The sequence below is a fragment of the Marmota marmota genome, unplaced genomic scaffold (genome assembly GCF_001458135.2).
Source record: "Marmota marmota marmota unplaced genomic scaffold, marMar, whole genome shotgun sequence".
Taxonomy (NCBI): Eukaryota; Metazoa; Chordata; class Mammalia; order Rodentia; family Sciuridae; genus Marmota; species Marmota marmota.
Window position 1 is genome coordinate 15,937,291 of NW_026000005.1, and position 16,400 is coordinate 15,953,690.

At 35.8% G+C, this 16,400-nt stretch overlaps 1 protein-coding gene across 4 annotated transcripts in view; it reads right to left on the reverse strand.

Moving 5' to 3' along the window:
* The window catches only part of Dnah7 (dynein axonemal heavy chain 7), a 304,117-nt gene extending 288,336 nt beyond the window's left edge, over nt 1–15,781 (reverse strand). For 2 of the 4 annotated variants that reach the window (XM_048808205.1, XM_048808204.1), the window contains exons 1-3: nt 15,589–15,780; nt 9,477–9,539; nt 3,252–3,320 (exon numbers count right to left, since the gene is read on the reverse strand). In XM_048808205.1, coding sequence (XP_048664162.1) covers nt 3,252–3,320; nt 9,477–9,539; nt 15,589–15,603 — 147 coding nt within the window. In that variant the 5' untranslated portion in view covers nt 15,604–15,780. Of the gene's footprint in view, nt 1–3,251; nt 3,321–9,476; nt 9,544–15,588 lie in introns of those variants that run through there. The other 2 variants (XM_048808207.1, XM_048808206.1) reach the window with 2 other exon arrangements.
* Nucleotides 15,782–16,400: the final 619 nt, after the last annotated feature.

The following is a 16,400-nucleotide window of genomic DNA, read 5'->3' on the forward strand; positions in this document are numbered from 1 at the left end:
TGGGGGGGGGGGGTGTTAGTTAGCAGTGCACAGATAGCTTTACAGATTTTCCAAGAATCTAGGAGTCTCAGGCCTGCAAGAGAGACTAGCTTAAAGAGTGACAGGCCTGGAAAAGTATGCAAAACTTCTGAATTAAAATGTTATTTCATTGTCCTTCCTTTTTGTCTCCTTACTACTATTTTTATTTATTTTCTCTTGCCTCAGAGGCAATCAGTTCCAGAGGCTAATGCAGTTCCTAAAGCTCTGTCTGTGGCTATGGACCTGATGATAGGGGTTGTGGGAGTTTGCTCAGCACTGGGCTTCACCATGGTGAACCTGGTCCTGGGTTTCAAGATTAAGGTCTCGGCTTAATTTTCCTTCCCTCCTCTAAGGAAATGGCATCTCTCTTTGAGCTGGGCTAATTGGAGATAAGGGAAGGAAGATGCAGAGAACGTTTTTCTTCGTGCCTTCTTCAAAGTATCTTTTTATTTTGTTTTACTAAAATCAGGCACTGTGGTCTCTTACCTGATTTCTTTAGCTCTCATGAAGGTAGCATGGTGCTTGAGCAGCTGATCAAGTTGGTCTGTCTGCTGGTAGACACTCACTGGAGGGTATTATCTGCCATAAGGATCTTCCTCTCAAAACCTTCTATTTTGATGAGAAGGTGCCCTCAGCTTATCTCTAGTGCTAATGAGTTCCCTCACATCCCAGCTTCCTGTTCTCATGGCTTTAAAATGCCTGGGAATTTATGACATCATTTAAAGTTTGGGTCATACATTCTTACACTTACATTATCTGAACAGTCTCATAAAGAGAGAGAAGGTGAGTGGTGATAGGCAACTGGCTCTCAGATTCACACTGGAAAACAACAGTGTGTGGAGGGAGCTGCAGCAGACAGGGGAGCAGCTAAATCTTCTAGAAAGGCCATGACTAATTGGCTCTTGAAAATTATTGTAATACCAGAACACAGACCCCTATTGCTAGAGACAACAATTCATCAACAAACCCAGAAAAGATCATTTTAAAGTAAAATCTACATTTGTGTATATGTGTGTGGTACTGGGGATTGAACCCAGGGCCTTATACTTGCTGGGTTAGTGCTTTCCACTGAGCTACATCCCCAGCCCTTTTCATTTTATTTTGAGATAGGGTTTCACTAAATTGCCAAAGTGAAACTTGGGGTTCTCCTGACTTAGCCTCCTGAGTATCTGGGATTAAAGATGTATGATATACTTCCTAGAGAAAATCTACATGTTTTCTTAATGCTGAAAAATGTAGTCTGTCTCTTCTTTTTAGATCCAGACCAACTTGACAACCCATGCTTAGATTAGCTCCTCTTTTTTCATAGTTTCATTCAGCCCAGTTTCTTACTCCTGCATCCCAAATGAAGTGATTTCACACAAGTCTTTCTTTTTCAGTTTCTTCTTTCTCAGGAAAATAGGTTAGGACAGTTTATAAGTTAGTGCTTTTTCCATCCTTCCCTCTGCCCTTTAAAGATTTAAGATTCACAGAAGTGCTATGAATGAGGTGTAAAACAAGGGTAGGAATCAGGTCACCAGTTCATACAGGCTAGGAGCCACCAGTCCTGGATCAACTTAATTTCAACTCAGTGATCACCTTCTAGAAGAATCAAGGTCTATAATGAAAATCACTCTAGGTCTTACTTGTTTCTTTGTTGCTGGAGCACTTTTATCCAAGTGCAAACCTTAATATGCAAATGAAAATCATTTTTAATGAATTATTTTTTTAAAATAAAATACTATTTCCTCTAAAACATAAAATTCAAAGCACATTGAACAATCCACTGTAGGTGATTGTGTGCTTTTCTACAGGAAAGGGGTATTATTAATCTCAGTTATAGACGTTCAGTAAGTAAATTTCAATTAAGTTTATATTTTTCAATCTGTATACTGACAAGACACAACAAACTGAGAGCAATTTTTCAGCTTTAAAATTTGTTAAATACTTAAAAAGAAAATACATTGTCTAGTCAATTTCAGGTCTTTAACTTTTAAACTAAACACTTAACATAGATTTTGCAGGACTAAGGAAAATATAATATGCTCAATTGTACAGACATGGTATAATGACACATTATCAATAAAAGCATATTTTCAATTAAAATGTGTACTTTGAAATGTTCAAGATAATTCATCTAACAATATATTCAAGTGTTCTAAGTGAAAATCATCCTTGTTTCAAATTTGTACAGAGCAGCATAAATTCAATATTGCAGTTTGCACTAAACTTTTAAAATCCCTGTCCATACAAATAATGCTTTGGATGAATCCAAAGATTATGCTAAGTGAAATAAGTCAAATGCAAAAGGATAAATACTGTATGATTCCACTTATATGACATGCCTAATCAAATATATAAGAGCAAAAGTAAGATGGTTATTTTCCAGGGACTGTGGGAGGAAATATTGGGAAGTGGTCATGTAAAGGATACAAGAGGGAAGAAGAAAAGAACTATGGAAATGAGTGATAATTATGGATGCACAACAGGGTGCACTACTAGATGCCACTGAACTATGTATTTAAAAAGGCTAAAGTAGTAAATTTTATGTTATATATTTTTATCACAATGTAAAACAATAGTGTTTGCACTGAAACTCCATTAAACTCAGCTTCTAGGAGTTACAAGACTGTAATTTGATGGCATTAAATTCAACATAATTTATTAGACTATAAATTTTATTATGACAAAATCTAACTTTTCCAGCCCTTTATCAACTAAAAATGTCTATTAATGGTCTTTTCCACAGGAAAACAATCATTTGTAGTCAAAATAATAAAAAAAAAGATGCCAAGATCTGAGAAATTTTTTTGTAGTACAGCCTTTTAGTACTGAGAGCCTTCTCCTCAGAGATTATTAAGTAGTCTCATTTTCAAACCTAGAAATGAGGTCAGAGAAGTAATGACTTCCCGAAGGTCACAGAGTCATAAGGGACAAAGTTTTAACCCAAGCCCTTGTTCCTGAATCCCACACTGATAATCCTTCTGCTAATCTATGTTGGCAGTTCTTCTACTCATAATACTAGAATATTTGTACATATTAAGAAATTTTAGTTACAGCGATTTTATTAAGATAGTCTATTTTGCCTAAGATATATGATCAGAAATGACTCAACCTGGAGTACAAATTTCAAAATCAGAAATTCAGTTACTTATTTTTCAAGTTTGAAAATTCACAAACATTTTTTTAAATGGAAAACATTTGAGAATATAGAGTATAGGTAGAGGTACATTGAGAGGGTGTAGGTAAATTACCAGAGACAACTGTGGCAAAACTCTTGCTGATGCCTTTGATTTTGCTTTCTCTTTGTTAGTCGATTTTTCCTGCATGAAAAAAATATAGGGAACAAAACTTGTTTACTCTATTAATGCAAAATTGATTCACTCAACCAAATTTTACAGTGTCTGTCATAAAGTAAAATGTATATTATTCAACATACTCAAAGACATACTTTATGACTTTTTAAATTCTCAATATTTGTTAGAATTATTTTCTTCAGTGAAAGGAAATAAAGGAATATGGTACATTGCAATAGTTATCAAAAGCTTGAAAAAGTGTGCAAAGCCTTTTATCCATCACATCCTTATCTGAAAATTTATCTGAACCTAGTGTCCAGGAGTTACACAGCTTTATCTCTCTATTGTGAAAATGTCATTTGTATCCTTACTGATAGCCCCAAATGGTGTATTTCTGAAGGTAACAATGTATTCAGGTTAATGCAGCCTCAAATTATCATGAACGACATTTATATTTTGGGGCATTTATACTTTTCTCTTTTTAAGAAAAACCTGCCGCTATTTCCTTTGCAGAAAACAGTGATTCCAGGGCTAAGTGTCATCTAGCTGAGAGCATGTTGAGGTGATAACAGAACATTTTGATATCTAAAGCAGATAATACGAGCTGTGCTTTTGGGCAATTATCAATGTACTGCCTCTCAGTTCCAGATCTACCCTTTCAGCCCTCCTTTGGGATATTGGATGGGACCTTCAAAAACATTTCTCCTTTGCCAACTGGCATATAATTATAAAGGGTGCTAAAGAGACAGTGAAGAGGAGGAGGCTTCCTTCCTGCTTCCAGCACTTTTTCTCATTGCTCCTATGATGCCAGCAGTCAGCATCCTTCCCTGTTTTGGCACCTATTCCACCTGTGGTATGTGACTCACCCAGTGGCAGATCACCTCCAGCAGGTTTCACTGGCTTTCCTATGAGTGATTTTCCACAAGTTTCACTTATACCACAGAGGGAGACTTCCTTCCAAACCTTCAGCATCCCAGCAGGTGGTATTCACCTTCCAGCCCAGACCTGCAACTCCTCAGCAAATGTCTCTACCATCCAGTGAGCCACAGTAACACCCTCTCGGATGAGGTCTGAATGTAAGTTTTGGGGAATGGATGGCTCTTCCAAATTTGTTCCTTGAGTCAGGCGTGGCAGTGCACACCTCTAATCTCAGCAATTTGGGAGGCTGAGACAAGAGAATCAGAAGATGAAGGCTACCCTCAGCAACTTAGCAAGAGCCTGTCTCAAAATTTAAAAATTAGAAAAGAGATGGGGATGTAGTGGTAAAGTGCCATAGGGTTTAATCCCCAGATTAAAATTAAAAGCTTCAATTCCAAATTTGTTCCTTGAGCCTTTCCTTTAGACCGAGTGGCTTCTCCTTATATCTCCTATTTCTACATTCTTTAGAGCTATACTGTCCAAAACAGTATCCACCAGCTTGCTGTAGTTATTGACCATTTAAAATGTGGCTGAGTTGAAATGTTTAAAATATAAACTAGAATTTGAAGATAGTGTGAAACACAAAGGATATAAATTATCTCATTAATAATTCTTTATATGGATTTGTTTATATCTTGTATTGATTACATTATATGTATTATATTGTTCTAAGAAATTTACATGAAGCAGTTCATTGAATTTTCTTAAAAATTATAAGGTAAGTGCTGTTGTACCACTTTTGTGCCCGTTATATAGATAAGGAATGCCTCCATAAAGTGCAAACTTAACAAAAAACTATGTGCTTCCATTCAGGACAGGATGTAGAGGAAAGAATTCTAAGAAACTTCCAAAAGAAAAATGATGGTAGCTATAAGCCTTGAAGCACAGCTGGATCTCCACAGAGAAGGACACCAAGGAGCGCACTGAAGACAGAAGGAGCATCAAGAACTGAGGATTAAGAGGCTGTGGCTCAGTGGTAGAGTGCTTTTCTGGCATGTATGAGGCACTGGGTTCCATTCTCAGCACTGCATATAAATAAGTAAAATAAAGGTCTATCAACAATATAATTAAATGAGACTGGCAATTGGGAGGGGGTGTTGGGATAGATGGTAAGAGGACTTGGAACAAGTCAAAGGTAATCAATTTCCTAGTCAACAAAGACTTACTGAGCTCCCCCCATGTCTTGGGCTCTACTTAGGCACTGGGTCTATAGTCATGGACAGAACTAAGTCCCTCCCCTCATGGCATGTACATTCTAGTGGAGTACAGAAAGCTATTTCAGTATATATGTGTCATATAATCTAGGGAAATAATATGTGCAATAGAGAAAAATAAAAGAGTGTAAAGGGATAGAGAAATGCTATGAGAGATGGGGTAGGAAGAGCCTCTTTGGAGAGTTATGTTGGGGTAGGAATTTGAACAAAGGGTGAGGGAAGAAACAGGGATGCATAGGTGGGTGCTGTATGTCATGAAGGACTTGGATTTTAAGGGATAACTGGCCTGGCTTGCAATAGAGAGCTATTGTAGTCCCTCCTATGGTAATCTTAAATCCCAGTTTGCTAGACATAGTTCCAGTTGACATCTCTTGCCCTATTATAATTAGTAGCACTTTCACTCTTAATGTTATGTCAGTTTGGTTGATAAATTGTGTTGCCCTATTTATCAGGCAGGGACACAAAAAGGGTTATTTCACAAATGATTCTAGCAGCAGTAAAAAGATATACAAGAAGAGACTTGTGTCAAGTCTAGCAGCTTTTTAAGATAATCCAGGAAAAAGTAGATAAAGGCCTTGATTTATAGACAATGCTAATAACAGAAGGTCACTCCAACCTTCCTGAGGCACAGCTCTGACCATACTGCTCAGAGACATTAACAAATTCCCAGTGAAGTAGGTACATGTCTTAGTACTGTTTTTCAAAGCCCTCCTCAATGTACTCTGAATAATTTCATTTCCTAGCCTCTCTCACAGTTATTCTGTTGCCACGTGATTTGTGCTGCATGGACAAGGCAGGTAGCTAAGAGCTGGAATGCCTCTTGCATTGCAGTCTCACCCCTGCCACTGCAGCCGTGGAGGCCATGTGCTCTCCCTGGCATAGTGATAAGATAGAGAGCTATCTGACCTACATCAGATTTCATGTGAGCAGAGGGAAATCTTTGATGGGTAAAGCCTCTGAGATTTGGAAATCTGTCTGTTATGTCAGCTAATATTAGTTACCCTGCCTAATAGAGCCAACAATATACCCCTCAATATCTCCCTGTTAAAACCTGGACCTTTCTTCAAGACAAGAATCAAAAATGTTTAAGATAGTCTTTCTTAAGTTCAATTGCAGGTGATCTTCTTTGAATATGCACAGCATTTATTATAGTTTAAATTCTTTCTAAGGTATGTATGCTCCTACATTATCCTATTCTTCTTCCTCCTCATTCTACCCTTGTCTACTAAATGAGTCTTGCAGAGCTGGATAAACTGATTTTAATGTTATCTTAGAAAACTGGTTAAACAATTCTAAAAATAGTGTAACAAGAAAAAGAATTAAAGAATTGCAAAGAGCTTCAAAAAGTACTTACCAAAGCACAAACCTCAAGTTAAGTGAGTATTTCATGCACCTCCAATGCTGTACCCCCAATTGCTCTATTTTCTATAATTCCCAGTGGACAACACAATATCAAGGGAAATGTGAACACAACATTTTCATGTTAAAAGGTACAGTAGGTTCTCCCCAATAAGAGCATAGCAAAGGCCTGATGAGAATTCAGTTATCAATGACAGAAAAGAAAGACTTTGGACTGTATGGTTTACAAGCCCTGGAATTTTGATAATAGGGTACAGAGGCAATTCAAATAAGGACTATTATAATGTCCAAAATTGTCTACAAGTGTCAAAATCATCTGCTTGGGCTGGAGATATAGCTCAGTTGGTAGAGTGCTTGTCTCACATGCACAAGGCCCTGGGTTCAATCCCCAGCACCACAAAAATAAATAAATAAATAAATAAAACAGCCTACAACAAATCTATAAACACACCTTACTTAGAATCTCTATATCAACCATCTCTTTGCTGAGCTCATCAGTACTCTGGATGGAGAAAGTTGGTAGGGCCTTAATATTTCCTTCTTATACTAAAGTATAGAATATATATATATATATATATATATATATATATATATAATAGTAAATTTTATAAATAGTAGTTCTTCTCTGGCTAACCAAGAAAAGTATCCACACATAAGCAAGAATATCATCTAATGATATTGCCTCACATCATTTAACATCTTCATGGTCTCACCTCTGATTCTACACATGGCTGCATTGCAGTAAACAGTTTTGTGTTGGTTTCAACTCATAACAGTGTTTTGCTTCAAGAAATATGTACTTGTGCTTCCTTATGGGGATTCCTCCAATGCCATAGCATAGGAAGATTCCACTGTCCCCACACACAGAAGCACCCAGAATAGGTAAGAAGTAACATCCCCAGGAGCTATTCTCCATCAACGCAGGATGACAGAAGATGGATAAATGTCATTCCTTGATTCTCCTTAGGTGAAAAATTCCAGGAAGCATTCTATAAGCTCAAAATATCATGACAGGAACAGTTGCCTACTGAGCAACCAACGTGATAGCCCGTGTTTCTATTAAATCTCCTTCTTCCTAATTTTGCTCCCTCTACTCTCTTACTCCTGTATCCCGAGATCACCTCCCAGAGAAACTAGCTGTCTACAAGTTCTTTTTTTCAGGCTCTTTTTTCATGGGATAAGAAATTAAGACAAGATAAGAGTACTTAAAAATCAGTGCTCTTTTATCTTTCCATCTGACTTTCCATTCTTCTACTCCCATCTTTCTCTATAAAGGATTTAAGATTCATGGCAATACTATGAGTGGGGTGTGTAGAAAGGGTGAGAATCAGGTTACCAGCTAACAGATGCTGGGAGTTATCCATGCTGGGTCACCCTATCAATGATAACTTTCAGAAGCAAAAAGGTCTATAATGAAAATCAGTCTTGGTCTTAATGACTACTAAACTTTTATCCAATACAAACTTTAATATTTAAATGAAAATTGTTTTAAGTTAACAGATTATTTTTTAAAGTATGATTTCTCTTAAAAGAAATAAAGCTCAAAAGATACAGAAAAAATATTGCAAGATATAGTCAAATAAGAGCAGAGTAGGTAACAAAAGCCGTTAAGATAACTAAATGTAGCTCCGGCTTGAAAGGATGATTCATCTCAACTTCGAATATTTATTAAGTAAGTAAATTTAAATCTAACATACCAAAAAACACTAATATCAATATTTTCAGCTTTAAAATGTTTAATTTTTAAAGAGAAGTGTGTTTCATTTCAATTTCCTTAACTTATAAATGAGAAAACTCAAAGTAGATATTCATAAAACTAAAAAAAATTATGATTTTGTTTTGTAGAACTTGTGGTAATCTTGATATTATTATCAATACAAATAGACTCACAAAATATGTACTTTCAAATCTTCAAGATTATTCACTTAAAATTTTCATTCAAGTTTGTTTTAAACTGAAAGAATTTATCATTTTAAATTATTAGGGATCATCTTCATATGAAGTAATGCAAATTCTAGCATAGAACTCATTATGAGCTTTTAAAATGTTTCAAAATAAATGTTTGCATTAAAACTCCACTTTAACTCAGCTTCTAGGAGTTATAAGAGTTTAACTCAATGGCATTAAAATTTTAACATAATTACTAGACAAAAAATTTTATATGGTAAAACATAACTTGTTCAGCATTTTATCAACTAAAAATGCCTATTAACTGTCTAAATTATTTACAGTCAAAATATTGAAAAAGGATGCCAAAATCTAAGACATCTTTTACAATATAGCCTTTTTTAGCATGAAGAGCTGTTTCCTCAGAGATCATCAAGGCCTCTTATTTTTAAATCAGAAATGAAGGCTCAGAGAGGTGACTCCCAAAACGTCACAAAGTCACAAAGGGCAAAGCTCTGACCCACAGTCTCATTTCCTGACTCCAACACTAACATTCCTTCTGCTAGTAATGTTGGCTATTCCTCTAACCATAAAACTCAAATTTTTGTATGTAACTAAGACATTGTAGTTACAGTGACTTTGTTAAGATATTTTCCTAAGATATGTACCTCAATGAATTTCTTCACCAGAAAAAAATCATGTGAAACAAAGAATTTAAAATCAGAAATTCAGTAACTCATTTTCAAGTTACTAAATTTCAAATTAGACATTGTATAGAAGCAATGATAATATATTAGTAAATTACCATAGGCAACTGTGGTAGAAATCTTACTGGTTCCTTGGATTTTTCTTTGCCAGTTGATTTATCCTGCATGAAAATATGAAAAAGCAAAACAGTTTATCTGCTAGTGCTAAAATTGATTCACTCAACCAAATTTTATAGTGTTTACTATAAAGTAAAGTGCATATCTTCCCAAATAGTCTAAAACATATTATACAGATGTATGACCTTGTATTTAGAAAATCCTATAACCCACCAAAAAATTAATAGAGCTAATGAATGAACTTGACAAGGTTGTGGAATACTAGATCAATATACAAAAATCAGGAATGGGGTTGTAGCTCACTGTTAGAGCACTTGCCTCGCATATGTGAGGCACTGGGTTCAATCCTTGGCACCACATAGAAGTAAATAAACAAAATAAAGGTCTTGTGTCCACCTACAACTAAAAATATTTGAAAAAATATATATACAAAATTAACTATATTTAGATACTAGCAATAAAAATCCAAAATTGAAATCAAGAAAAAATTTTATTTACATCAAAAGGAATAAAATACTTAGGAATGAAATTAAGAAAAGGTGTGTAACACTTGTACAGTGAAAATTGAAAATTACAAGGTATTATTTAAAGAAATTTTAAAAGACCTTAATAAATTAGAAAAAAATACCATGTTCATGGATTGGGAAACTAAGATTGATTTTTTTAGTAGAAATTTAAAAGTTGATCATAAATTTCACAAGGAAATATATGAAACCCAGAACAATTGAACTATATTTAAAAATAAGTACAAAGTGATAGACTCACCTTTCCATATTTCATAACTTACTACAAAACTACAGTAATGTAGACCATGTGGTATTAACATAAGGATAAACATGTAGATCAAAGCAATAGAATTAATAGTTCAAAAAACCCCACACATTTATGATCTATAAATTTTTCAAAAGGGTGTCAAGACAATTTAATGTAGAATCTTTTGAACTTATTCCTCTTGTTACTTCTCGTGCTTTTTTTTATCTTCATGTTATAGACATGGCAATTTCTAATGTAAATTTCCTTCTTAATTGATCTATCTAGTCCAAATATTGTAAATATCATCTGTACACTGAAATCTTTCAAGTTTACCTCTCCAGTACTAATCTTTTCCCAAGGTTTCTGACTCTTCTATAGTTAGTTTGATAACTCTACTTGGAGGACTAAAAAAGATTTATTTCTACCTTAACATGTCCAAAATATTGCTTGCTTAATGAACACTTACATACCCTAGTAGAACTTTACTGTTTTCTTGAACTAAAAATATATATATATATATATGACATCACCACCATTCACATTTCAATTTCAAGGTAAAATCCCACCCTTGACTGCTTGCTTTTTTTTTTCACATTATATATGTAATGTATTAGTCAACCCTTTGAGCTCTACCTACAAAATATTTTCTGAGTCTAACATTTTCTCACTATATCCGTAACTGATCCAAGAAACTGAAAGAGAACCAGAAGAGCATGAAAGGAGACAGATTGGAGATATTCAGGAATACAAAGAGGGAATGAAAAAGGGAGAAAGAGTCCTGAATATTTTACGCTTTTTGCATACTTGAATACATTCTGATGTCATTCTCTCATTAACTAACTTTTTAGAGTTTGAGTTTAATTGCATTTATTCTGAACAGAAAAAGCATATATTCTTGCTCATCAATCTCAATGACTGAAAAATAAGTCCATCAGCTCAGGAGTCTGAGGCAGGAGGATTGCAAGTTCAAAGTCAGTCTCAGCAAAAGCGAGGCACTAAGCAACTCAGTGAGACCCTATCTCTAAATAAAATAAAAGATACGATCCAGGATGTGGCTCAGTGGTCAAAGAGCCCCTGAATTCAATCCCCGGTACCAGAAAAAAAAATACACACACACACACACACACACATACACACACACACACCTGAGAATCATCTGTCCAGTATTCTAATTCCTTAGTTATTTAATCTTAATCTTATCTGTAACCTTTTTATTTTTTCAATTCATCTCTGTCATTCACTCCCATGTCAACCCTTCTAAATTCTAAAAATATGGCACCAGTTGTGAAATCTTGATTTTAAACACTCTCTTCTCTGATTACCACATGCTTTGATTCTCTATTATTATGTGATACTTTCCTCAAGGCTCTGTTTCTTTGCTTTTATTGAGACCTCTGATAACAAAATCCATACCCTTCTCATCACAATCTATCTACTCCTTCTTATGTTCTTTTTCTTCTTGTTCCTCTTAGATTCTATACTATCAAATACCCTCAACTCCTTCTTTCTTACACATTTGACAGAACTATAATCCCACTGAAATTCAACGATTCACCTTCTCCATATATGTACCCAAGTAGGTACATATTGCTGGAGGAAAATCCTATCACCAATCGGTGTCAATTATGGATGATCTCACATAGACTCAAAAATTCTATTTTTTTCTAATACTATTTTTTTCTCCTACTTTTGGTGATGAATAATGTATCTTTTTTCATCCATCATCATTTCATTTCTTGTAACCAAATCTATAAGCCTACTAGCAATGGTGCCCATATTGTTCTTCTGTCCTCCATCTACAAGCAGTGGAGACAATATCCCACCTCCTAGCAGAAGCCAATCCTTCAACTACCACAATCTCCTTTCACTTTAACAAGCATTATATTTTCCAAGCAATCCCCCTTTTATCTCTGTAATTAGCAATGCCTCCTTTTATAGTGAAACACTCCCATCAACATTCAAATAAAGAATGCTTATTTTTTAAAAAGAAAATATCTTCCTTAACTGTGCTTTCCACTCTAGTTATCACAAACATAATTTATCTGTTTCCTGCACCAAAATTGTCTGTGCACTCTAGCCACATTTATTCACATTCCATTCTCTTAAAATTATTAAATATTTCAAAAAGAAAAAAAAATATCATGAAAAGTCATATGTCCTCAACCCAACTCTGTCCATCCTAAGTCTTTGCACTCTGGAATTTTGTGTTTATTATTCCCCTGCAATATATACTATTCTTATTACATACATTTGGTCATTAAATAGCTTGAGATATTGTTATTGCAGGCTTTTGAATTTTATATAAATCATATTTCACTATTTGTATCCTTCTGCAATCTGCTGTTTATAGTATTAGGTTTGAAATTTATCCACATTGATTGATAAATTATACTTACCTCACTGATTTTCATTGCTATATATTACTTATATGAATATAATACAATTTACACATTCCTTTCTCTTATGAATGAACATTTTGCTTATTTCCAGTGTTTTTCTAATGCCTCAGTGAATATCTTCATGTGGGACTAGGGATATAGCTCAGTTGGTACAGTGCTTGCCTTGCATGCACAAGGACCTGGGTTTAATCCCCAGCACCATACACACAAAAAAATCCTCAGATGTGTTTTAGTACACACACAATTCTTGAGCATGAATTGCATACACACTTATGAGTGTATATGTAATATAAATATGTTACACACATACTATGTGCATATCTTTTTGTTTCTTTATTTAGTTTCTTTGTTTGTTTTAAAAAATGTATCACATTGTCTAAATTATCACAATTCACAATACTTCCTGAAATCTGCAGGGAAATTCCCTTTACTTTATTATTCTTTATTTTTCTATCTATTTATTATCACTTTATTATTCTAAAAATTATCAGGGGCTGGGGCTGGGGCTCAGTGATAGAGTGCTTGCCTAGCACATGTGAGGCTCTGGGTTCAATCCTCAGCACCACATAAAAATAAATAAATGAAATAAAGGTATCATGTCCATCTACAACTAAAAAATATATTTTTAAAAAATGATCAGACACAATCTTGACCTTTCTTCCATGTGAACTTTGGGATCCATGTTACATGAAACTTTTTGTAACTTTAGGAGAAACATACTGAATTTCTAGAATAACATTGAAAATGATATCATTTTCACATTGGGTTTAACTTTGCAGATTTTCATTCACTTACATGTTAGTAGAGATATTAACATGGCATTATCTAAGTGTTAACCATTCTGATCAAATATGTCTGGTTAAATTAACCTATCAAACTTTATTAAATATAAGTGACACTATTTATATATAACTGTCATATATTTGAGTTCTGATTTTTAAAGTTGTTACCATGATGTTGGTCTCATGGTGAACTTTTCCCTTCTTTTTAAAGTAATGACACTAAGAAAGTATGATGAAGGAAAAAAACGGATGAATATCATAGCCATGCAAAAATTCCTTGATTCTATAACTAGAAAAAGTACCTGAGTAGTAAAAGGCTGACAACAATTTTTTTCCCCTCTTCTCCCAAGTGGTAGTCAATTTGTAGACAGCTTTCTGGTCTTTGGTTATTGGTACCTTTAAACTTTGGTAAGTTCTTCAACTGAAACTCAAAATGCCTTATGTTTTAACTATTTTTAAAAATAAATTGAGCAATACTAAAAGACTGACTTTTTAAAAATAGCTAACTTAGGAGAAAAACCCAGACTGCTGTTTCTGAAAAATGTCATGTCATTCTTGACCTTCCACTAATCAGATGAATATGGTAAAACCTCCTCAGTAAATATGATTTTACCACCTGCTCACTTTTTCAAACTGAATGAATACATAAGTAAATGTCACATTAAAATTGAATTTCCAAAAGTTTAATCCATTCTATTTGCTTTAGATTAAAATATGAAAACTTCCATCTTTTCAAAAGGAAAACTACACTCTAAATTGTCATATAAGTTAAAGTATTGAGACTAATTTTAAAATTACAAATCAAACAAAGCAATGAGAGAGGGCCCTCTGCTGTTTAAAAATAGTATGTAGAAAGTGGGCTGGGGGGACCTTAGGTGGGTTAATGCCCATTCTTTAAGATCCCACTGCCTGTTCAGTAAAACAACACCTTTTTTGGAGGGGTGGGGAGAGACCAGGGCCATCATTTCCCTGCATCACTTTTATAAAAACGAAGCAAAACTTAAAAATTAACTGCCAGTGGAGTTTTAGTGAATGCTTTTTAGTTGTGAGGAGGAAGTTAAGGAAACTGAGAAATAAGTCATTCAGAAATACCACTGTAAATTTAATAAAGATTTATTTCAAAATTTGACAATCTTGATATGGTTCAAGATCAAGTCAAATTCTGATTTGGGCATCAATCAAAGAAGGTGCTCAATATATATTAATACATATATATTAAAAGACTGATTACAATAACATCACATAAAATTACTAGTAAGGTCTAGTAATCAATTGCTCAGTATTTTAGTTACTGGTATCCAAGTTTTTGTTTGTTTGTTTGTTTGTGTTTTTTTTTTTTTTGCTATCTCCTTTGTTATTTTACTACTTAGTACTAATTACATATTCTTAATTCTCGTGTCAATAAAACGCTAAAATCAATTTTTTGAGCATTCAGGTATTAATTACTTATTTGATTAATGAATTGGGATCTTGACATTTTCTGCTTTAATCTACAACTTTAATACTTGACTAAATCACCTTTTAAGATGTTTTCCACAATAAATTCTAAAATAGACACACACAGAGCACTATGAAGCCATGCAAAAGAATAATAGTTTAGTATCGAAACAAAGAAGCTAATCAAAATTTTCAGACTTAAACAAAAATTCCCTGGTACTGCCTCCCCATTCCTTGCTGGCTATTAAAAAAGATAGATCACTGTTCTGCATTTGGTTCAATAAGGACACACTTCTTTTTTAAAAGTAGCCATTGCAACTTGCATCTTTTATTACACTCTTAAGCAGTGCTATTTGCGACATATCAAACCCTCTCTTGTAGAATATGGCATACCAGAGCTAAGGTACGGTGTCGTATTTTCTCTTATTGGAACTTCTTAATAAGCTTAGGAAAGTTGCTCTGAGGAAGAACTAAGGCTTGGAGAGACTGGGCGATCTGCCGACAGCTAGGAAGAGCCCAGCCCCCTGCGACTCCTCAGCCTCCCTCCTGCGCACACGCCAGCCACGACAGCGCCTGCCACTCTCAGGGCCAGCTCTCACTGCTGGGTTGTTATGACGCGCTCAATACCCCAGGGGTACACCGCCGGGTGCCGCGGCTTCTACCCTTCTGAACTGCGGGGCAAGTGCGGAGCCGCGGCGGCGGGGCTGGTGCGGCCCTCTCACCTGCTCGCCACTCATGGCGGCGAGGACACGCTGACCGACAGGCCGGCTCCCGGGTCGCTTCTACCGGGAACCCTCAGAAGCCCTCCGACCTGAGATGGGGCGTCTGGGTGCGGTGCGCAGCCTCCGCTCCCTCAGCCTCTGCTTCGGCGCCTGGGCAGTCTAGCGTCCGGGCAGCGTTCGTTGCCTAGCAACAGGCCGCGCATGTTCCACTTCCGGTTATCTGTTGCCCTAGTGACTGAGCCCGGAACCTCAGAGCGTTCCCGCGGAAAGTCTTTCTGTGCTCTCACCCGCACTTCTGTTGCGCCACGGTGGGGCCGCAAGGGGTGCGTTCGGCACACCCGAGGCGGTGGGTGGCGGCCGTGAAGCGTGAAGACCCTTTGATTACTGACGTCCATCCTCACATCTTGCACCCTCCAAGTAAGCGGGGTGCACAGGACCTCCATCTTAAACCCTCATTTAGCTTTTTTTTGCCTGGAAGTTGTCTGAAGATTGGTGACGTGAAATGATCGCAAATTACAATGCCAGTGTGGGCAAGTGGAAGGCATGCAAGACTGGAGCCAGGAAACACCTTTATTAACTGTGTGCTGGCCAACTCCCATTCTCCGGTTGACTCTTCCCACATGCTAGAAAAACTATTCCTTGGAAGAATGCCAGAAAAAGAACCTACAAAGATTCATTTAAATTCACATTCACGGATAACTTGTTATATGAAAGGTACTGTGCTAAGCCCCAACCCACAAGAGTGACCAAGACAGTCCCTTCAGCACGGGTTAGGGGAAGGTTCCAGCAAGCATTTATAATGCAGTGAAGAC